Below are 23,244 nucleotides of genomic sequence, written 5' to 3'. Positions count from 1 at the left end.
TGCCGCGCGAATCGGATGAGACAGCCGGTTTGTATTTGCCCCGAAGCCAATGTTGAGAGTGACGAGAGATGCGACAGGTTTTCCATCGCCCGCATTCCGGATACTCTATCCTACCGTTGCAGACGACATTCCTAACGTATCCCGTGCGATACTGTATACGCAACAACAAAAGCTTCACTTATTTAAGTTAATCTGCACGTCGCTATGGGCGCTATGGGCACAAAACTCCGCTTATAGCGAAATTCTTCCTTAGCGAACTTGGGGTCGTCTGCTACGGTAACTTTTATCAGATGTAAGCTCATAAGTCTCGTAACTTTCGGGGCCTCCCGAGGAAATGCTCCACTTTTGAGTGTCCTGTCGCCCAATTCAATCAAAATCGTTTCACGAATCACGAGGTTTCCTGGTCACAGTAATACCTGTGGCGATTTCTGACGTTTTGGCTGCTTGCGTAATCCCCCGCACGGGGTTCCACAGTCGCAAAGACAGGTAATGGTGGCCGTTTGGGTGGAGTGGAGTTGTGAGAAGTCGGGTAAAATAAGCTACATCGAAAGTAAGTGACACGTTGACAGTTGAAAATGTTCTGGAAGCAGGCAATAGGTTATTGTATGATGGGTGATGTGATTGACGAAGTGACGAGGGAGTCAAATGGCTTCAAGTTGCGCTGTTGAGTTTACGGTTGCGGGCAACAAAAAGTCGGATGTCTTCGATAACTTTTCAAAAGCTTTTGTCAAAATTACATTTGTTTCATAGCACTTACTCTCATGTCCAGCCTACTTCAGCTGTCCGTTACCCAGAATACATGACTCAGTAGCTGTGTGACGGAAGAAAGCAAAAAACCTGTATAGCGGTTACCTCGTACTGACCCGCGCACGACTTTTTTTGTTACTCATTACGAACTGCGAGTAAATTATCCTGCTCTACTTCGTATGTGGTGTAGTCGTTGTGTTAGTAATCTCCACACTTCGTACATTTTCTGCGTTTTTTTGAATGACACAATATGTACGCACCAGTTTTATACAGAATGAACGTGTGATCTTGGATGCTACTGTATTACCGTGAAATTCCCAGAACACGATATCCGCAACATCGTGATCGGATTTAAAACGCACGGCACAAAATGTATACAGTATAGAGTATAGACACTCGTCACGGAAGTGACGGGCGGTTGTTTTTATTATACCTCGCATTGTAGTAGAACACGTCCTCTTGCTCTATTGTCACCGCTGAGCAACCACTTCGTGTCTCCTGCGAGTGAATGCTGGTTATAATCCCACTTGCTTCGTGTCAAACTCCCTGATGACCCATCTAACACTGTGTAGCATGCTTGCTTGCTTTGCTATGCTGTGCATACTTATCGCTTGCGTGTGTGCTTCATCATCTATTCTAGCGCTTTAGGATGCCATGAAGGTTGGCTATCATGTCTAACAGAAAGTCGGCAATGTTGGTAAGTTTATATGCCACATTCTGTCGTGTTGTCGGTGCTGCCTTTATTAAACCCCACCCTGCACATTGGAGGCTGTGGCCTCACTTTGGTGCAACAGGTGGTTGCCACTGTGTGCAGTATTGAGGGCAGGCTTGATCTCACTGTACTTGTTCAGGTGGTTAAACGTCTCGCACGCTCTCTCTCATTGGATAGAAGTCCTGGTTCTGTAAGGATACTGTCTTCTGCTGCCTTTATTAGTAGATAGAGAGCTTTAGTATACAATACTGCTTCACATAAACATGTATTTTTTCTAGTCTACACCCCTTGTACTGCATGTATTTCTATTGTTTCACACTCTTTTCCTGTACTTATCGTATATCTACTTCCACATATGATATGCTTTAGCATTGTTCCTTAATCAATTGGATCAGAGCCATAAAAGTGCTATACTGGACCAAGTTCCATTTATGATCACTGTGCCTCATTATAATATTACATTTTTGTAATAGCTTGCTTTAATTTTAGCATTAAAACTCAGTTTCTGTCACTGAAACATAAATATAAGGTGACTGTTTTACTCCCAAAGCAGTGTTGCGAACGCTTCATAGATAACTGTCTCCGTTTCCTGTTTCTGTTTTGTCTTATAGAAGCAGAGACAAATGGTACGCCAGAAAGTATACTAGAATTTAGCCACAATAACTGCCAAAAACTAGGAAATTTACAAGGTTTTGTATTTAACACGAATTGAACCAATAAGAGGAGAATTTAGACTTTGGCAGAGTATAGTCTAACCACATGCCTGTTGGTACGTTGTGCAACATTTTACACCTACTCCGACTAATTTTACGCGCCCTCTCATTCAAACCCTGTTTATAGTGCATTCCTACATGTCCTGTTTTTGTTGGCTTTCTGTCTGCCAACTATTCTGGGTTTAAGGGCACCTCCGTTGCCAGATCACAGGTGCAAATGAGGCCCCCCTCGCGACTGTCGTGGTGTGAAAGGGGGCAGCGCTATTTCTGTTTCGCAGTTGTTCCTGTTTTTGTTAAGTCTGTCATGTTTTGCTTTGTGTATGCATTATCGAGCTCGCTGCATGGCCAGTACACTAACGTCCTCCCGCACTCATTACAGCTCGACATGTTTGGGAGCCGAGGCCGCAAGAAGCCCCCCAAGTGCGTCAGTGACGGGGGAGGGATGACCCCGGGGGCAGCCACAGGGGGGGCCACCCCCGACCTCCTGGGCGATCCGGCACTGGAAGGATATAACATCAATACGTACATCAACAGACTCTCCGACGAAGAAGTCAATAGGGAGTTTGAAAGCATGCTTGTGAGTGTTTGGGTCTGACATTGCAATATGGTCATAGAGCCTGAAGTTTTTGGGAAATATTTTTTTCTAAATTGGGGGGGGGTAAAAATTTGATAAATAAATATGTGCTCTAAATTCATGCAAATTCGGGTGAAAAAAACTTCCAGTATGCTAAATTTGGGGAGAAATCGGGTCCAGTTACTCAAAATAACTTTACTGGTTCGATACAAACAGTGACGTAATGGATTTTGCTGCCGAACAAGTTAGTGTGCATTCCTACGGACGTCTCGGTGAGGGTAATTTGCCTGGTAGAAATCGGGTTTTTACCCTAAAGAGGCAACCTTCAATTCGGGAAAGAATCGGGTTAAACCGTATAACTTCAGGCTCTAAATATGGAGTATGTAACAGTGGCGTTGCCAGGAGGAAATTTCAGGGGTTCAAACCCCCCCCCAAAATCGTACCTTTAGTAGTGCATTTGGGAGAGGGAAATTCTCCTCCCCCCTGTAAAGTCCCCCTCGAATCCCTCCGGACATATTTTCTGGCTACGCCACCGTGTAGAAAATTCCACTGCAAAACTGTATACGTGTAGAACATGAGGTTAACAATATATATTTTAGGGGAAGTATTACTGCTGGTAGTTTTATGAAATTTCCACTTTGAAAAAATTTAATTTTTCACATTCTATTCCGAGATTTTTAAAAATTATCGTAACGTAGTGCTGGAAGGGATAGGAGATCCATGCTCGATTTACTGCATTCAACTACAAGACACGTTCCCCTTTGGTACTAGATGCAATAGTAAGTAAAACGCTTGAAAACAGTGATTTAGAGTCTCTTAGCTGGATTCAGTTTTCTGTCAAATTTTTTCGAGAATCACCACAACAAGGAGCTGCATTGTTGTTAGGGATGATGCACCATTTGCTACCTTTTTCTGGCACGTGCATCTTCTCCAACTTGACTAGTTTCAGAGAAGAATTTAGAAAATTCTACATTTCTTATGCAACTCAAATTTGGTTGGGTGAATTATACTATGTAGCAAAAATTTAGGAAAATATAGTTTCTCAGGAGCTTCTGCAGAGAGCCCGTGATTCTTGAAGTTTTTGGGAAATGTACTGAACCTGCTACATGGCTATACAATTGCTCATGTGCTTACTTATAAACTTGCATAGCATCAGTTTTATTGTTTCTTCAGTAAACTTGCCCATTCTTGAACATTTCAAGCTTGGGTACTTTCTGAGCAAACTGATTCTTTATTTGTTTATCTTTTTTCAATACAGTACCCCGAAGGTCCAGGGGAGAATGCCACGTAATAAACGAGAACCTGTGGTTAACGAAATAGATGAGACAAAAAAATAAGAAAACTCGTACTTTCAGCCAACAAACTTTGTATTAAGCAATATATATGTGACGTAACGACGAAGAGACCGAACTAACGCTCGTGCATGGTCACGATTATTCATTAAACTGATATTGCTCGGGACGGATGTTCCAGTGTTCATCACACACACACATATATATATATATAAGCAGTTAATTTTGTGGTCTCAACGAATTGCAAATCTGGGTAGAGGCACTTTTGGGGGAAAATTTCACAGGACCTTAATTTTGTGGTACGTTGATCCTGCACAACTGAGTTCATAGGTGAGTAACTTCCTACTTCGCAGGAGTTAAATTTCACACACAAAAAAAAAAAGAACAATTCCCAAAAATTTCACGGAAATTGCAACTTATACAGTATATCCTGACGAATGTCTTCATAATAAAGTGCCTAAAAGTCTGAAAGTGGAATGACGTTGCTCTCATAATGAAGCTGCGTTCGTGCAGGACGACATGAACCTGAGCGACGAGAAGAGAAAACCTCTCCGAAACCGGACCCTAATGGAAAAACGTGAAATGCTGTGTCACTTCAAAGGAACCTCCACTGTAAGTTATCTTGTGTTGCACGCTCTTGCTCGTAATGTGCTTTTTCTGATATGTCTCTTTGAACCAAACAGGCCAAACGGAGTAGTCGTTATGAAACACCCGACGAATATGTCAGTTATCTCAGCCTCGACCACATGTCACCGGAGAAGCTGTTTCGAGTCATCGAATCACTGCGGATAGCGCTCACAAATAACCCCGTCAGGTAAACAGTTCTGTTGCCTCCGTGAGGTACCATTGCTGGACCGGCTTGTGTTCATGATTAGACCCTGAAGTTTTAGGGTTAAACCCGATTTTTCCCCGAATTTGCACCCCGAATCAAGGTCCACCTGTTTCGGGTTAAACCCGATTTCTACCCGCAAAACTGCACCTAAGCTATGCACCTGAAGGTAAAGACATACTAATTTTTCACAAAATACACGGTTGACCTCTACTTCTGATACTTCTGACACTCTGGATGAGCGCTAGAACGAACGTTTTTAAACTGCAATAAAGCCTGATTTCTCCCCGAATTCAGTCTGATGGTAATTTTTACACCCGAATTTGCATGAATTTTTGACATTAAGTTATTGACCTGATTTTCATCCCCCCAAATTTGGAAAAAAATAAAACCCGAAAACTTCAGGGTCTATTCATGATACATTCAAGTATATCAAATTCACATACAAGTACCAGGTTCCATCAGTCTAGTCTGTTCCAAAAATTATTCATTGGTGTTGCGTTTGAGCAGCAAATCACAAATGCGCCGTAAACTTTTTGTCACAGTCCCGCACATTTTGAGGGGTGTATCCCGCTTGAAACCATTAAAAATAATCTTTCAAAAATAAACGCGTCAGTACCCACTGTTAAAAATATATCTCCCAGAATATACGCTTCAAAATAAACGCACAAAAATAATCGCCGAAATATCCCCGTTTAAATATAAACGCTAAGGAATCCACAGTTAAGAATATATCGTTAAAAATAAATCGTTTCAGAATCCTTCCAAATCCACCCTACAGTTGCTCGAGTCATGTGGTATGGCCCAAATCAAGGTGAACTGCAAGCAAAGGGCTTAACCTAACCTCACAGGACCAAACTAGCCTAAACTATCCCAAACTAACCGAAACCAAACTAAACTAACCTAACATAACATGATATAACCCGGCGTAAATGTCAATCAGTCCGCCTCCGTGCTAGATGGTGAGGGGATTTTGAAACAGTTTATTTTTAATGGTGGATTATTAAACGGTGATCTCTGAGTGGGGATAGTAAGCGGTTTATTTTAGGAGATATATGTTTAACCGTGTATTTTTTAAGCGGATTATTCTTGAATGTTTTATTCTTAAACGTTTATTCTTAATGGTGGATTTCGGGGACCCCCCAATTTTGAGTTAGGAACCACACTGTGGCAGTTCCTACGGTGAAATGAGCTTCATGGACATTAGGAAAGCAAAGCGTTCATCCGTTTCGTGTCCCTTATTTGTTCCGCAGTTGGCTGAAAGAATTCCTCGAACGTGGCATGGACAAACTGTTGAAGATATTACAGAGATGCAAGCTGTAAGTGCGCTATCATCAGAGAACTTAGCACACTGTAGCAAAAAAAAAAATTTTTTTTTTGTAGTCACAGAGATGTAAAGTACGAGAAAATTGAACACGAAGTCATCCGTTGTCTTCGTGCACTCATGAACAATACGGTGAGCAGCTGGTTATCATCGACGGGAAAGTGAAAACGGCAATGTGTGCTGACATTTTGTGTTTGCAGCCCGGCCTGAGGTACGTCTACGAGCACGAGACTGCGCTGACGATAGTTTCGGCCAGCATGAACGTCACAAAGCCCCACATCATGGTTGACGCGGTCAAGTTATTGGCTGCAGTCTGCCTCGTAGGGTAGGTACTTCTGCTTCGAACTTTGGCATTTCTTTAGTCCTTTAGTCCGTGAACATAACGCAAACTTATTCTGATTGCAGACACGAGAAGGTACTCAAAGCAATCACGGAGTACGGTGAGATAGAAAACCAGGAGCGCTTTGCCCCCATCGTTGCAGGTCTTGGTTGCCGAGGCAACGATTCTTTAAGGGTGAGGAGGCCAAAGTCCCCCTTTTCCTCACTTACATGCACACTCTAAACGAAGCAAAAAAAAAAAATTGACATAACATACGTGTTTGTTTTTGTTTTTTGTTTTTTTCTTCATTCCTTTTTTGTCCCCTTTTAGCGTCCTGCCTATATCTTTGTAATACTGACTCTAACCTTGAAGTGATACCATGCGAACTCTTTTCACTTGCAGGTAGCATGCATTCAGCTCATCAATGCTCTTGTCTCGAATACGGAAGACTTCGACTTTAGAGTGCACCTCCGGAACGAGTTCATGAGGACCGGCATGATGGATATTTATGAGGTACGACGACAGCTTGTTACTCTTACTGAAACGGACGAATCGTGAGGTAGTGACCTGATACGATGATTGCGTACGTGCTCGTATTTTGCAGGAGCTACAGAGTGAAGTCGTCCAAAGTAAAGAGTTGGAGGTCCAGCTCAACGTGTTTAAGGAAACGAAAGATTTTGACTTCGAGGAGCTGTCGCAACGTTACGAAAATGTTGTGCAAGAATTCAAATATCCTTTCTAACATGTGATAATAGTTAGCAAAATTTGTGTGAATTTCATTTTCTGACACGTGGGAGAACGGAGTGGCAAAAAAGTCTTTAACATTTGATGGGATATATTATTTTGCGTGTCATTTATGAAAATGTGAAGAGGGTGTAATACAGGCCCTTGGAAGAGACCAGAAGATACAGGCAGGAAAGAAGAAAGGAAATCATTGATTAGTCTTGCCTACTCACTCAGATCGCCATAATTTGATATATTTATAATAATCCTAATTTGATATATATTATTGATATAATTTGTGCATAATTTAATGTGACACTCCTATGAGGTTTCATAATTCCTTAATGGTTTCCCACTGACCCTGTGGAGTGTTTTGAGCTGATTCGCAATGCAGTGAAGAGTACGCCTGCAGAAATGTGTCTGTTGTCTATATTTCAACACATGCTCTGCATCAGGGATGACGCTTTAATCAGGTGAGCAAAAGTTATCAAGGTGAACAAAGTTATCTGGCGTAGTGTGACGTTGACACGTGAAGGAAGGGTATTTTAAGCTTCATTCTTCGGTTGAAGAACGTGTGTGCATTGGGCATGCCGCAAGCTTTTTAACAACCACAAAGGTTAAGGCTGAACCTTTGGCTTCAAACGATTTGACAAACCTTTAAAATCTGACACATTTGAGCAGGTTCACAGAATTCAATATCGTTTCGCAACACAGCATTGACAGTGATATTGGGCACAAGCATTGTTCCATTTATTGCTAAAGCAACTAGTGATGATATCGCTTTCACGTTTTACGAATAATAATAACAAAATGAGCAGTCAAACATTGAATCTTTGATTTGTGCCAACACCTGGTTTCTGCTGGTTTCAAAAAAGGCAATTACCATGTTAGAACCTTGTTAGAAATGGTGCACATGGAGAGAACATAGTGCAAGTCACGATTTCTTATCAAACTTAATTTGAACCATACCGCAGGTCACAATTACAAACAATGATGAGAGGCTGCCTTGATTGATATGAACTGTGCTCCGATCATGTGACATCAGCCATACTTACACATGTCTCCATATTTTTTGTGGTTGTCGCACGAACGCTGATCTCTTATTCGTTTAGTAAGCATATGTTTGTTTGTCATTGACCAAAACATGTCAAAATTCGTAAACGCATATGTGAACCGTGTGACGTACCTCCTTCAGATAAAATATCTGAAGGAGGTACGTCACATCTTTCTTGAAACCACCATCTTTTTTGAAAAAGTTCTGCGAAACCTCAAACTGTGGCTGGTTTGCGACATCGCAGGCTGAGATGATGTTTTATGACAAATTTTGTGACCCGCACTCGAGACAAATTGCTCTTCCTTCGACGGCGTACAGGCCTGCATACTACAAGCTCATCGAAGGCTGCATATCTCAAATAGTCCTGCACAAGAACGGCTGCGACCCTGATTTCCGGAGGTCCGCGCTCTTCAGCGTTGACCTGGAAACAATTTTAGGTGCGTCAGCTAGATCCGTTCTTTTTTGTCCGCAAATAACAAACATGTTGCATCTCGAAACAGACAGTATAGTTCAGTCGTCGAAACACGAAGACCCGTTAGAAATTCAGCAGCTTCAGAAGAAGCTCGAAGAAGCACTGACGCAGAAGCAGGAGTGTGAGGCCAAACTGGCAAATTATGAGGCTAGACAGAGTGGACAAGACACGATGCAAGTAAGTGTAGTTCTTTTCTGGATGTGAACAAATAGAACGTGTAACCACGTTGAAATCGCAACTCCAGTTTTTGTTTTTGATGCTGTTGCTTATTTTTAGTATCACTTTTTTTTTTTTTTTTTCGGCTTATCCTGGTTCTTTTTTTTTTGGCTGTGTTCAAGGATGAGTGCTCTCATACGTTGTATTCGCGAAAAAGAGTTGCAAAAAGTTGCTGACATCACCCAATTTCTCATGTTCCTTTCTAACGTTAGTGTACAGCTCCAGTCAAAGTTAATAAAAACACTGAAAAAAAAAAATGTGGTCCTGAGCGCGATTACAGCAACCCTTGGGGCCACGAGGAAGTCTTAAGTGAACAAAATTATTCTGTTAGTTTAACGCGAAGATTTTGTTCACCTAACATTTCCCCCCCAGGGTGGCTGTTATCACACTCGGAAATGAGAGAGAATTTTTTTCCAGTGTTATTATTAACTTTGGCGGGAGCTGTACCAAGCCAACTGTTCAGCACAGTGTGGCCCGTTTGTAGTCGATCTCACGCTTGTCGCAGAAAATCTGATTATGCGTCCAGTGGTTGACAGTAAGGTACGTCACCGCATAAGGATGTGCTACATGTACAAAAGCAGAGACAGAAAACGCAGTCAAGTGTAAGCACTTACTTACACTTACTTTAGCACTGAATGAACCTACTACAACATACCACAAAGGACCAAAAATGCACGCTCCAGGGAGGACGACTGGAACATGTGACCGCGTGGGACCACTGTAAACGGACTATGCCAGAGACATTAAACGTTATGTGGAACGTTAAGTTTACGTTGAGTAATTTGTTCAGCATGCGCAATTCTTAACACACTCTTCTTTTCATTTCCCCCCCCATTTCTTAACACCTGTCAGACATCCGTTTTGATTGGTGCTCTCAAGTAAGGGCTATGCATAAATGATGTCCGTTCACTTTTTTGTTTCTGTTATCAGCAGGTATCACCCGAACGTTTTTAACTGTGTCCCATTTCAGAACGGAACAGGTGCCAAACTGACTGTGCCTCCGGGCCTTCTACAAGGCCAGGGCATCCCTCCTCCGCCTCCCATGCCCGGAATGGGCGGCGGCATCCCCCCTCCCCCACCCATGCCCGGGATGGGTGGGAACATTCCCCCTCCCCCACCCATGCCCGGAATGGGTGGAGGCATTCCCCCGCCGCCCCCAATGCCCGGGATGGGCGGAATGCCTCCTCCGCCTCCCCCCATGCCTGGGATGGGGGGTGGCATGCCCCCACCTCCACCTCCGATGCCAGGAATGGGTCCGCCCCCGCCGCCTCCACCAGGGTTGATGGGCATGATGGGGAGAATGCCAAATGCGGGGATGGGCTCCATGCAGGGAGCGGAGGTGCTCCCTCACGGGATGAAGCCCAAGAAGAAGTACAACGTGTCCACGACATTGAAAAGAGCAAACTGGAACAAGGTACCGTTGTTGTTTTACCGCCTTCTTAATCGTGGACAGCTCTTTTTTGCGACATGAATCGAAAGTAGCAAAATATATTGAAGTTATATGGTACGCTGTTTTAACATAGTGCCAGAGAATCACCTGGACAAGCCCCGTAAATGAGATAGCCAATCATAACGCTTCCTCATTTCACTGCACGTCCCCGAGCAAGTCAGCTTGTTTTTGTGCGTATTTTATCTGTGTAAGCACGAAGAGCTTTGAGCTTGAGGAAGGAACGACAAAGGGAGATGACGCAAACAGACTAAAAAATTAGCAAATAAAAGTTTATCAAACACAGATTCTCTTTGTGTGAAAAACTGATCACTGAAAGCTTTAACGGTAGAAGAGAGGTACAGTTTTACCATGTTGATAAAACAAGACACCGCGATGCCAGCGTTTATGTGGAAAGGCCAGCATTTCTTCCTCCTTTGTAGACTACGTGAAGACATAGAAAAAGACCTAATTATTTTCCAAATGAACGCGGGTATCTCAGTTTCTTCCTATACGGTGCTAGTAAAACCATACCTCTTTTCTAACATTGTAGCTTCCATTGGTCAGCTTTTTCACGCAGTCTAAGAAAATCTGTATCAGGTCACCCAGGTAGCCTCCCAACCTATGCTCGTTGCACTCCTGCTCTCCTCGCCCTCTTCAATCAATCAATCACTTCATTCTTTCATCGTGATGAAAGGAGGACCGAGAAAAAGTTGTAAAATACAACTTGTACAACTCTGTACTACTACTGTATACAACTCTTCGTGCGTATATGTCCCTGTGTTCAATAAGCTTCTGTTTGCTGTTTTTTCAGCCTCTTTGTGTCTTGTCTCTAGTCCCTCTGTCTTCCCTTCCTCAAGCTTGAGGATGTTACCCTACTTGAATTCACACCAACTAGCCCGCCTTCTTCTACTATGTTCATCTATACAAGTAGTTAACTAAGCATATCGATATAAGTAATATACTCCGGTTTGTCTACATAAGTCGACATATTACACTGCAACTTAATCGCAAGTTTTTCACCGCTGATCCTACTATTCCGCAAGTCATGAAAGCCGTACTTTGTTATATTCTACATAGATAAGGCAGGCGAAAGTGCCGTCTTGGAAGTGCTGCTTTGGAGAACTTTCTGTTACTACAAAAAAAGTGATCCTCGGAGAAGCAGTCGTGTTCACTGGAGCTGTACAACAAAGTAATCCTCGGAGAAGTTTGATGAGAGTTATTCGCTAACTTTGCAGATTGCACCACAAAAGGTGTCCAAAAAGGCATTCTGGCTGAAGGTTCATGAGGAGGAGCTCGAGAGCGAAGAAATCTTTGATGGCCTTGTCTCACGGTTCTCATCTGCACCGCCCAAGAAAAAGGATAAGGAGGAAAAGGAAGACAAGCCCGTGGCCAAAAAGTCCAAAGAGCTGAAGGTCCTCGACGGCAAGGCCGCGCAGAACTTGAGTCAGTTTCATCTACTTTGTAGCCGCGTTAATGTCATTCACGGTCACAGTGTAATGTCACAGTCATTCAGGCTGGCTAACGTCCGATTTCTCTCACCGCAGTGATTCTACAGGGTTCTTTAAAAATGTCAGCCGCGTCAATACGAGATTATATTCTCGAAGTCGATGAGGAGCACTTGACAGACGCAATGTTGCAGCAGTTGATCAAGTATATGCCAGAAGCCGACCAGCTGAAGAAGCTGTCTGAACTGAAAGACAACCTCGCTGACCTCGCTGAAGCTGAACAGTTTGCTATTACGGTAAGACGTGCGTCTCCGTAGCTTATATGGAACAAAGTAACTCCATTTTGTCTCACGTATTGTTCAGTCTGATTCATGGAGCTGGATAAAAATTTCGTTTTGCTTTCCAGCTGGGAAGTATAAAGAAACTTCACTCAAGGTTGGAGTCTATCAGCTTCAAGTTGAGGTTTTCAGAACTTGTACAAGACCTCAAGCCTGTAAGTACGCAGTAATTATAATATTTGATCATAATCAATACTAGTTGTAAGGCATGTTTCTATGTTAGGCAGAAGAGTTAGACATGGTTGTAGTACAGCCACAATAAGAAGAGGCAAAAATTGTTCTTGCTTGTTTCCAGTGCATCGTGGCTGCTACAGAAGCGTGTCAGGAAGTGAAAAGCAGCAAACAGTTTGCCAGGCTCCTTGAACTGATCCTTCTTCTGGGGAACTACATGAACACTGGCTCCAGAAATGCACAGTCAATTGGCTTTGACATCAGCTTCTTGCCAAAGGTATAGCACACATTTGGAGAACACCGTAACGAGGGTTATTTTCTTCATTTGTGACAATAGCGACTCTAGCATTGAATTCTATGTATAGTTCCATACTGGGCGTATGTAGTGTCACTTTAGTATGGGTTGTTGCTTACAATTAAGAGCCTTGTGTTTTTGGGTTAGACGTGGTAAGACTTGTTTTTACCTCTCAGTTTACGTTACTGCCACTTTGGATAAAACTCAGAACAACCCCCAAATTGAACTTGAATTGAATGCTTTGCTGCACCCCCCTGAGCTTTTCTTGTGAAACACCTCTGCAGCACTGCCAGCAGACCACTCCAATCTAATATAATTCACTGCTATAGTATTTCTGCATTGTAGATTGGTCATGCCTTTTTTTTTTTTTTTTTTTCAGTTTGTGCTGCGAGTAATGGAGTGAAAACGAAAATACCTTGACTCACGTGTTGCGCACACCCTGTATAATATGTTATCATTATGAAGGGCTACGCTCATTTTGCACTCAGCTTAAATTTGAAAAGTGTCCATCTTTCTTTTCCACCTGAAGATATCGCCTTTCATATGAAATATCCCAATTTCACGCTATTTTCTAGCTCCTGACATAAAAGCCGATTTCTACCCCCATTTTGAAGGAAAAACATAGAACCAGAAAACCACAAGGCTCTACTGTAACTACTAGTAGGCCCTCAATTTCTTGTAGGGTTCACTATAAATGCCCGTAATATATATAATTGTGCAATGAGCATCGTACACGTTATGTTTGCAGCTCAGCGGAACCAAATCGCACGATCAGAAGACAACGTTACTCCACTTCCTGGCAGAAACAGTGGAGCAGAAATTTCCCGAGGTGCTGGGCTTTACGGACGAATTAAGCTATATTGAGAAGGCCGCAAGAGGTGACACCTTTTGTTTGACGTTCTGAGTGACCTTGTGTTAAGCACGATGGACAAAAGAAATGGGCCTGTCCCTCACACTGGAGATGCAGATGCAGCGTGTCATTTTGAATTGCAGTTTCCCCCGAACAACTGGAAAAGAATCTGAATCAAATGAAGAAGCATCTTTCACAGCTGGGCACTGACTTGAAGACCTTCAAGCCGCAGGGTCCCAATGACCGTTTCAGCGATGTTCTCACTGTATCCTTTCAGCTTTCTGCAACTTGTGTACGCATTGCATATTTGTCATATCCCTGTGAGTCTTGTTTGTTTCAACCGTCTGCTTTACCTCAAATAGCCATACTCAATATATAGGGCCTGACTTTTTCGGGTTTTATTTGTGGCCAAATTCGGGGGGTAAATATCGGGTGATATTTTTCATTCGAAAATTCGGGTGTATTCGGGTTAAATCCCGTTACGGCATATTCTGTCGTCAGGAATTCGGGTGCATTCGGGTGATTTTTTTTTGTTTAATAAAAATTTGTCTTAACATGGAACTAATGTTTAGCAATGTTATCAAACTTTATTTTAATGCACGCTTCATGAGTGTGCCACGCGACCCGGATGTTTTCGGGTAGATTCGGGTTAAACCCGAATTTTACAGATTTCATTCGGGGGGTAAATATCGGGTGGATACGGGTTTAACCCTAAAAAGTCAGGCCCTATCAATATAGTGCTCTGTATCAGGGTTGCGGAGTTGCCACTCCTGAGTTGGAATGATTCCGGAATCATTCCCGATTTTTTTAGAGCTGGAATGGGAATGGAATTGGAATGGAATGGTCTAGGTGCACTGGTGGTAGTTTCCGTTTCAACCCGCTGGTTTTCTGCCCTCGCACTCTTTGCACTTACGCACCGCACCTGCACACGGTCAAGAGCGAAATAACCTTGTCTTTGTGCTTCCTCTGGTGCTCGGTAATGTCAGTCTAAACTAGGACTGCTGGGTTAGCCAGTACGTTTACCGGTGTCCCTGTTCTTTTATGATTTAATTAAAAGAAAGGAATTGGATCGTCATTCCAGGAGTCGGAATTGACCATACCTTCTCATTGCGAGGAATTGAAAGGAATGGAATTGTCACAGATCCCCATCCTTGGAATGGAATTGGAATGGAACGGGTGACCCCATTCTGCAACCCTGCTCTGCTGTATAATATGTAGGGCCTGAAGTTTTCGGGAAATATTTTTCTCTAAATTCTGTTTTAGTCCTAGCAGGAGCGAACAAGACAAGCGACCAGTCCGGTTAACAACCACATGCAAAAATCGTTTATTGGCTCGCAACCACGCGCCAAATCCCCACGCGCTCGATGCGCACTTCGTCATCTTCGATGGCTATAACACATCCCCCTCCTTTTGCAGATAAAGTCAAGTCAAGTCAAAGTCAAAGTCAAAGTCAGATAAAGATCAAGCTTGATACTTTTTTGGAGGGATGACGCAACGCCCTCTTTTTGTGTGCCAGTGGGTCGTGTCGGTGCACTGTTGTTCTGTCGGTACGTCGGTTGAAGTGTCCGTTTCGAGGTGGCTGCTTTGCGGAGCGCTCGCTGTCGATGTACTGGGCTCTGGTTGGCCTGGGAGAGGAACTAGATGCGTCCTATTCCTTCTGACTTCTCCCTGCTCTGTGGAGACTGAATAGGACCTGGGTTGCGGAGTCTGTCCCTGGACAACGCCTTTCCGTTGCAGATCTATTACCCAAACATCTGTGCCGACTCCAAGTGGAGGTAGCTCCCGCACCCCGTGTCTCCTATTGTAGTGCCTCTCTTCGTCCCTCTTGTTTTTAGTTTCGAAGGCTGCCACTTTCTTGTAGTCAGGGGTGTACGGTAGAAGCTGTAACTGCGCGACAGGTACGTTCGTGCGCAACCGTCGTCCCATTAGAAGTTCCGCTGGGCTATAGCCATTTTTCAAGGGTGAAGCCCGATATGCTAGCAGCGACTTGTACGGATCTTTTGTCTTGTTCATAGACATTTTAACGATCTTCACTGCCGCCTCGGCAAGTCCATTGCTTTGCGGATAGCCTGGGCTGGATGTAACATGTCGAAAGCCATACTCCGTTGAAAATCGGGCGAAAGGGGAGCTGCTGCTCTGCGAAAACTGCGGACCGTTGTCGCTTATCACAACTTCGGGGATTCCATGTCGTGCAAATATGGATTTGCAGTGATTCACGATGGCTTCGCTGGACAATGAATGTAGCCGGACTAGCTCTGGGTACCGCGAGTAATAGTCAACTACAATGAGCCACCACGATCCCTGGCAATGGAACAAGTCCATAGCTATTTTCTGCCAGGGCCTGTCTGGGAAGTCCGTTGTAATGAGGGGTAGCTTCCTGTTTGTCTTTAGTTGCAGGCATTCGTGACAGTTCTTCACCGTTTGTGCGATGTCGTCGTTGATACTTGGCCACCAAACAGCATGTTTAGCTCGTGTGGTGCATTTTTCCAAGCCGAAGTGGCCCTCGTGTAAAAGCTGGAGAATCTGTTGTTGACAGGTCTTGGGAATGACAATCTGCGTTCCATGCATTAGCAGACTATCGGCTACTGCCAGCTGGTGCCGTGCTAGCCAAAAGGGTTTAAGGTCTTGCCCGAGATCTCGTCGAGTAGGCCACCCGTGTCTGGTGAACCTGATGATATGCTGACACGTCTCGTCCTTCTCCTGTTCTTGCTGTATGTCAAGTAGACTTCTCGCTGTCCCTGGAAGGTGAGTCTCAACATAGTGGACGAAACACTCGATCTCCTCTGTAAGGTCTGTGCCGTCCGTTTTCCGGAGAGGTGTACGGGACAGGGCGTCTGCCGCTAGAAGGTCTTTTCCTGGCACGTACGTTATTTCGTAGGTATATCGCATGAGACGCATCCGCATGCGCTGTAACCTCGGCGTCAAGTCATCAAGCTGTTTTGTCGAGAACAGGCTCACCAGGGGCTTGTGGTCGGTCTCGAGAAGAAACTTTTTCCCGATCAGGTAGTCTCGGAATTTCTCACTCGCCCAAAGCAGTGCCAAACCCTCCTTTTCTATTTGAGCATAACGACGCTCGACATCAGTGAGAATTCTGGAGGCGTAGGCGATGACTTGGTATTTCCCGTCGTCTTGTTTTTGTCGCAGGACAGCTCCGAGGCCGAAGGAAGATGCGTCCGCGGTGACGACCGTCTCTTTGGCTGGGTCGTAGATGCCGAGGACAGGGCTTGTAGAGAGGATTTGTTTCCATTTCTGAAACGCCTCTTGTTGTGGTGCGCCCCACACAAATTCCTGCTTGGAGCTTAACATACACGATAGTGGCTGTAGAAGTTCTGCTACCTTGGGTACAAAGCGTGTAAGGTACGTTGCCATCCCAAGCAGCCGCCTGAGGCCCGTCTTGTCTGTAGGGGGAGTCATTTTGAGAATGGCGTTCACCTTTTCTTCGTCAGGCCGAATGCCTGAGCCGTCGACGATGTGACCTAGAAAGGTCACTTGTGAAACACTGAATATGCATTTGTCCTTGTTGAGCGACATCCCTGCTTCTTGGATGCGTGTCATTACAGCTTCCAAGTGATGGTCATGTTCGATTTGATTTGCTCCCCAAATGAGTATGTCATCCATGTGACACAAAACTCCGTGGAGGTCCTTCAGCAGCGTTGACACTCGTTTTTGGAAGTGTTCTGGCGCGGACGATATCCCGAATGGAAGTCTGTTGAAGGAATATCGCCCAAACGGAGTTATGAACGTCGTCAAGTGTTTGCTTTGTTCGCTCAGCGGTATCTGCCAAAAACCCGAGTTTGCGTCGAGTTTACTGAAGACCTTTGCATTTTTTAGCATTGCGAGTGAATGTTCGACAGAAGGGATAGGATGAAATTCACGCAGTACGTAGCGGTTGAGCTGAGTGAAATCAATGCAAAGTCTAATTCCTCCTGACTTCTTTGGGACGGTTACCATTGGCGCACACCAGGCTGTCGGTTCCATGACTGGCGTTATGACTCCTAGCTTCTCCATACGTTGAAGTTCCTCTTTGGTTTTTTGGTATAGGGGCAATGGTACTCTCCGTGGAGATGAAAGGGCAAAGGGCCTAGCATCAGGAGCTAGCTTTATGTCATAATCTCCTTGTAGAACTCCCAGTCCCTGAAAGACCGTAGCATATTCCTCGAATGGGGATGCCTTCGAGAGCATTTGTATTGTCGGAAGGACTTTGAGGCTGTCTATGGCTGGTTGACCAAGCAAACATGTAGGAAGTTCCTTCAAGACGTAAATGTCTTGTTGGCTTTCTTGTCCTTGAAAAACTGTCTGGAGAGAGGTCATACCGGTGACCTTCAGCATTTTGCCGTCTGGACCCCGCAGGCGACGTTTGGGAGGTTCGAGCCGGATTCCCGTGAAGTGCTTAAGGAAAACGCTCTCTGGTATAACCGTTTCGTCAGCCCCTGTGTCAACTTTAAACGTTAACGGTATTCCTTGAACAAGGACTGGGACTTGCCATTTCGACGTTCCTCCATGAGCTACAACTCCTAGAAATGCAGTAGTTCCGTCGGGGGCAGATTGGGTCTGCTTAGCCGAAAGGCAAACTGATGAGAAGTGCCCCTTCTTCTTGCATTTGGAGCATATCTTGTCTTTTGCTGGGCAGTCCTGTCTTGCGTGCCTGTCACGGCCGCACCACCGGCAGAGCTTTTGGGAAGCTGACTTTGAAGAAGGACGGGTTGTGCCTGCGTGAATCTTCCTGGTTGCCAGTCTCCTTGAATCGGACCCCGGTGACACTTTGTGCGTCGTTAGTCGATGTACTGTAGCGTCATTGCCTTTGTGAAGTTCAGCTTGCTGCAGCCGGACAGTTTCTCGCTGGCGAGCCGCTGTGATAGCCTTTTGTAGAGTGAGTTCAGAGTCGAGCTGTAGTTGTTCCGAAACTTTCTTGTCCCGAAGGCCTGCAACCAGTCTGTCGCGAATCAGTTCTTCGCGCAACGCTCCATAGTTGCATAAGTCTGCCATTGAATGCAGGACAGTCACGAATTCCTCCACAGATTCCCCATCCTGTTGTACTCTCGTGTTGAACTTTGCACGTTCAAAGATGATGTTGCGGCGCGGAACGAAGTAGGCATCGAACGCTTCTAGCACCTTGTCGAACTTGCGTGCGTCTTCGGGACTAAGCTTCAGCGTGGCGTATATGTCCTCCGCTTGCTCACCCATAATGTAGATCAGTGCATCTACTTGGCTTAACTCGGCCTTGTCGTTGAGGCCAGAGGCAGCACGGAAACGTAGAAAGCGTTTCCTCCAAGTGGGCCAGTCATTCGGCGTCTTGAACGTGAAAGGTTCCGGTGGCGTTACATTGAATGTAGCCAAGGATGCCGTAAACGTCGAACGCTCTTGTGTGTCGCCGTCGGGGAGAGACATCGTTGTGGAAGCGTGGTTATGTTCTAGAACTTTCTGACACCATGTTTTAGTCCTAGCAGGAGCGAACAAGACAAGCGACCAGTCCGGTTAACAACCACATGCAAAAATCGTTTATTGGCTCGCAACCACGCGCCAAATCCCCACGCGCTCGATGCGCACTTCGTCATCTTCGATGGCTATAACACAAATTCAGGGGGTAAAAATCAGGTAAATAAACATGTGCTTTAAAGTCATGCGAGTTTGGGTGGAAAAACGTCCAGTGTGCTAAATTTGGGGAGAAATCTGGCTCAGTTACTCAAACGAACTATACCGGTTTGGTACAAATGGTAACGTAACTGCATTTGCTGCCAAGCAAGTTAGTGTGCATTCCTACAGACGTCTGAGTGAGAGCAATTTTGCCGGGTAAAAATCGGGTTTCACCTTAAAGGGGCAACCTTGAATTTGGGGTGCAAATTTGGGGGGAAGAATCGGGTTAAACCCTAAAACTTCAGGCTCTAATAATTTGTGAGACGTACCTGTGGTGTTGCACACTTTTTCCTTAATGCTCCGACCCTTTCTAAGAGCTTCTATGAAGATGCGAAGAAGGAACATGAGCTTTTATCTGGCATGTTCACGAAGATGAAAAAACTCTACGACGAACTGGCAGAGTACTTTGTCTTTGATGCCAAAAAGTACACTCTGGATGAGTTCTTTGGAGATCTGAAGACGTTCAAAGAGCAGTTTGTGGTAAGTTCCGTTGGCTGCATCCTCGCAGAATCGCTGACACAAAAAAGTAAGGATGATGAACAACGCTCGCGGCTCTTGATGCACGTGCTGAAAACGTGCCGCAGAAACAAAAAATTTGTACATGGAAGAAACACTTTCAGATGGCGCACGCGGAAAACGTCAGGGCACGCGAGCTCGAAGAAAAACGACAGAGAGACAAAGAAGCGAAGCTGAAAGCGGAGAAGGAGAAACAGGAACGTCTTGCAAAAAAGAAGCAACTGGTGGACATCAGCTCTGGTCAGTGTTTGCCCCTTTTCTGAGGCTTCGTAACTGTGTACCGCCTCGAAGCAGTGAGTAGAACGTCTGCGGAATTTTCTTTGCAGCGCAAGACCAAGAAGGAGTAATGGACAGTTTACTCGAAGCGCTCAAAACGGGATCAGCCTTTTCGCACAAGCAGCGACGGCGGCCAGCACGCACGGCTGGTGGTGAGTTTGGCGTTCTCTGTCCCCCCGTGTCTTCATAGTTAGAAGGTGATCGACCACCCGGAATTGCAGGGTGCTGGTGTCATCCTACAGTGGAATATAGTTAGGGCCCGACTTTTTAGGGTTAAACCCGTATCCGCTCGATATTTTTCCCCCCCGAACGAAATCTGTAAAATTCGGGTTTAACCCGAATCTACCTGAAAACATCCGGGTCGTGTGGCACGCTCGAAAGCGTGCATTAAAATAAAGTTTGATAACATTGCTAAATATTAGTTTCATGTTAAGACAAATTTTTATCTAAAAAAAGAAAATCACCCGAATACACCCGAATTTTCGAATGAAAAATATCACCCAATATTTGCCCCCCAAATTTGGCCAAAAATAAAACCCGAAAAAGTCAGGCCCTAAATATAGTATATTTGTATACGGGGTATGATTAGGGAATGACTTTTTCGGGTCAAACCCGATCCCGCCCGGTTATTCCCCCCCCCCCAAACTGACCTCCGACCAATTCGGGTTAAACCCGAATTCCAGTCACTGTATGAAATCCTCAAGTGACGTTTCCACTGAAGACGAACAAAGGTCGCCAAGTGTAATGCATGTGAGAGTGGGTCACTTAGGTTCCCACAAATACACCTGTGTGTTGTCAACACTGTCTACGCCTTCGGGGATTACTGCTGGAAGGTCACGATCTCGCAAAAAAGAAAGAAAGAGAGAGAGAGAGAGATTTGGAAAGGACTTAATAGACAAGAGGAGAAACAAAAACACCCGATAACACCGGAAGGCACAATTATCGCCCGATTTCTCCCCGAATTACTGATTTGAAAATAGCGCCCGATTTTTACCCCCAAAATCTGAGAAAGGCATTTAACCCGAAAGAGTCACCCCCTAGGTATGGTTTTGTCTGTGGTTTTCAGTATGCAAGTGCACTAAGCCTAGTTCTCATGACCCTGCACAGTTTCCCGCTTTCTGTTCCCACTAGATTTTCAGATTGAAGCGAGATAGGTGCAGATAATATTTTTTTAAATATACGCATAGCGTGTACACTGATAAACTAACATAGACACAGGCATAACATTCTTAAAAGCCAGCAATAATGGTGAAGCCACGTTTCAATTTCAGTGAAGATGGCTTTTGACTACAGGTTTTCCCGGCGATTTTAATCCAAGTGCCAGCTAAATTAATCCACGTGCCATGCAAACTTTATGGGGCATGGATTAATTCAGCTGGCACTCGGATTAAAATTGCCGGAAAAACCTGTAGTAGCGCAATAATTCTTACTGTAATCAGGACATTACACTTTTGTCAAATTTAAACAACTTTTATGCAGTATTGTGCGCACAGAAAATGGAAACGTAACCTCTCTGTTTCTGTTCCTTGTGCGCGGAACAGAAGTTGAATACAGTGATCGTCCTGCATGTAGCCAAATGAGTTCAACGCTTTTTTGGAACTTTGCTCCGCAGCTGCCAAAGCACAGCTCGCAAGAACACGCTCACGAGGGCCCGGCACCATGTTCACCGCAGACACAAACCACGTGGACCGTCGACCCATCGCTCAGCTGAGCTGATGACCAACATCTGCCTTTTCCCCCTGCTCCAACTTTGCTAGAACATTGTTACGTGAATTTTTCCTTCTCTTCTCATTAGCGGTAGATTGTAAAGCACTAAACATGACTTGTACATACGCAGTTACGACGACGGTTTTCCCATATGATAGGTAAAAGTGATGCTGAAGTGAGGTTCGTTTTTAACATAGTTTTATCAAACTGTTTTATGTAAATTAGGAAGATATAGTTACTATGTACAGGACATGAGTTTGATGTTGCATGTGAATTAAATGAAAGAGTGTTGATGCAGAATAGGAAGCGTTACAGGTCAGGGTCAAGCACTGGTGTACACGGGGGAGTGGGGATGGGGGGGAACGCCCCGCCCCTGTTCCTCCCTGTTTGAGACTTAGAAAAATGGCCAGCCCTTGCAAAGCCATCGAGATACTCCTCCACATAGTCCTGCCCCTAAATTTCTGGCTGTTACATTTTGTCTCTAGCTACGAATCTCCTATAATGTTCTGGTTCTTTAAGTCTCTCTTGCAATTCTGTCTTTGTCATTCACAGAGTAACCTCAGCCTTGCGTTAAAATAGGTATAGACATCCCTTGTTGCAAACAAACACTGCACATTCGCCCTAATTTTTCCTGTAGTTGTACAAAGTTTCATTGCGAGGGACCACACCAACAGTTGTGTAAGGTTGCTAACCTTACACTCTGCGCTGTGATTTTTTTTAACGACTGTCACTCCGTGGTGACTTGCCGAGGCAGCACCCGAAGCCACCCAGGATGGTGGTCTTGGGTGGTTCTGCGTCATAATAATTAAAAGCAGAAGCCCTTACAGCAACTGGGTGGGGGCTGCCACGCGTTTAGATAATGTGCTCAAGATACGACACTTTGTGATAAGACGGTTCAATAAAAGTATTTTTATATACATTTACAACAGAGAGTTACAATTAGAGCTATGTTCAGAATCCTGTTAGCGTACCTGTGACAAAAATTAGGAGGGATGGTTGCTGATATTGTTTTTAGGTACAGCGTCTAGTACTTGAATGCACAAAATGTAAATTGCTGCTTGCGGTTAAGCGTTCATGTGTACATATTTATACATACACCTGTTATAAATGAGGCATTGCTTGACAGAGCTTGATAATAAATTAATTGGCAAATTATTTCCATGCCTTTGCCCCATTTCCTGTGTGTTCCGTTGTGTATTTGCTGTGGTACTCTACAGGGGTAGGCATTATGACTTGGCCATTGGGAATGCTGTATTCGTTGTCACGATACAACAAACGGCTATAGTTTTACTTGTGTCTTTGGTGCCAGCAGTGCCGCAGCCAGGAATTTCCTTCGGGGTGGGAGGTTGTAGCTGAAGCGCCGTGAGTGCCCCTCTTTGCTATGCCCCTGGCAAAAAACCCAGGGAGATTCTGCAAAATCTCATTGCAATTATCCTCAACCTTCCTTCAGGTTAAACTGAAACATGAAACTAATTGAGGATGATAGGTGTGTATAAATCCTTGGGAAAGGGGGAAAAAAAGACCCAGCCTCCAGACATCTAGAGGACTGCAAGCAAACTGAATTGTTCCTTTTTCTGTTCTTGAGCGCACTTTTAAAAAACGAGGGAG

At 44.6% G+C, this 23,244-nt stretch overlaps 1 protein-coding gene across 3 annotated transcripts; it reads left to right on the top strand.

The window, feature by feature from the left end:
- The first annotated feature begins 452 nt into the window (after window positions 1-452).
- LOC135394912 (protein diaphanous-like) lies at window positions 453-22,810 on the top strand. Of its 3 annotated transcripts, XM_064625980.1 has the most exons (26): window positions 460-550; window positions 1,388-1,444; window positions 1,599-1,649; window positions 2,552-2,749; window positions 4,552-4,650; window positions 4,722-4,852; window positions 6,121-6,186; window positions 6,251-6,323; window positions 6,392-6,516; window positions 6,597-6,705; window positions 6,913-7,023; window positions 7,115-7,239; window positions 7,590-7,706; window positions 8,606-8,724; window positions 8,788-8,936; window positions 9,946-10,389; window positions 11,640-11,847; window positions 11,949-12,145; window positions 12,256-12,342; window positions 12,483-12,635; window positions 13,402-13,531; window positions 13,647-13,768; window positions 19,453-19,617; window positions 19,758-19,893; window positions 19,980-20,081; window positions 21,542-22,810. In XM_064625980.1, exons 2-26 carry the CDS (start codon window positions 1,418-1,420, stop codon window positions 21,643-21,645), a joined length of 3,348 nt encoding a protein of 1,115 aa, XP_064482050.1. In that variant the 5' UTR covers window positions 460-550; window positions 1,388-1,417; the 3' UTR covers window positions 21,646-22,810. The 3 variants fall into 3 exon arrangements, with proteins under 3 accessions (XP_064482052.1, XP_064482050.1, XP_064482051.1); XM_064625981.1 differs by lacking the exon at window positions 1,599-1,649; XM_064625982.1 differs by lacking the exons at window positions 1,388-1,444; window positions 1,599-1,649 and having other exon boundaries at window positions 453-550.
- The last annotated feature ends 434 nt before the right edge of the window (window positions 22,811-23,244 follow it).

This window comes from Ornithodoros turicata, chromosome 5 (assembly GCF_037126465.1).
Source record: "Ornithodoros turicata isolate Travis chromosome 5, ASM3712646v1, whole genome shotgun sequence".
Classification (NCBI taxonomy): Eukaryota; Metazoa; Arthropoda; class Arachnida; order Ixodida; family Argasidae; genus Ornithodoros; species Ornithodoros turicata.
The sequence above is the reverse complement of the archived record's forward strand: the minus strand, read 5'-3'. Positions and strand labels throughout refer to the sequence as shown.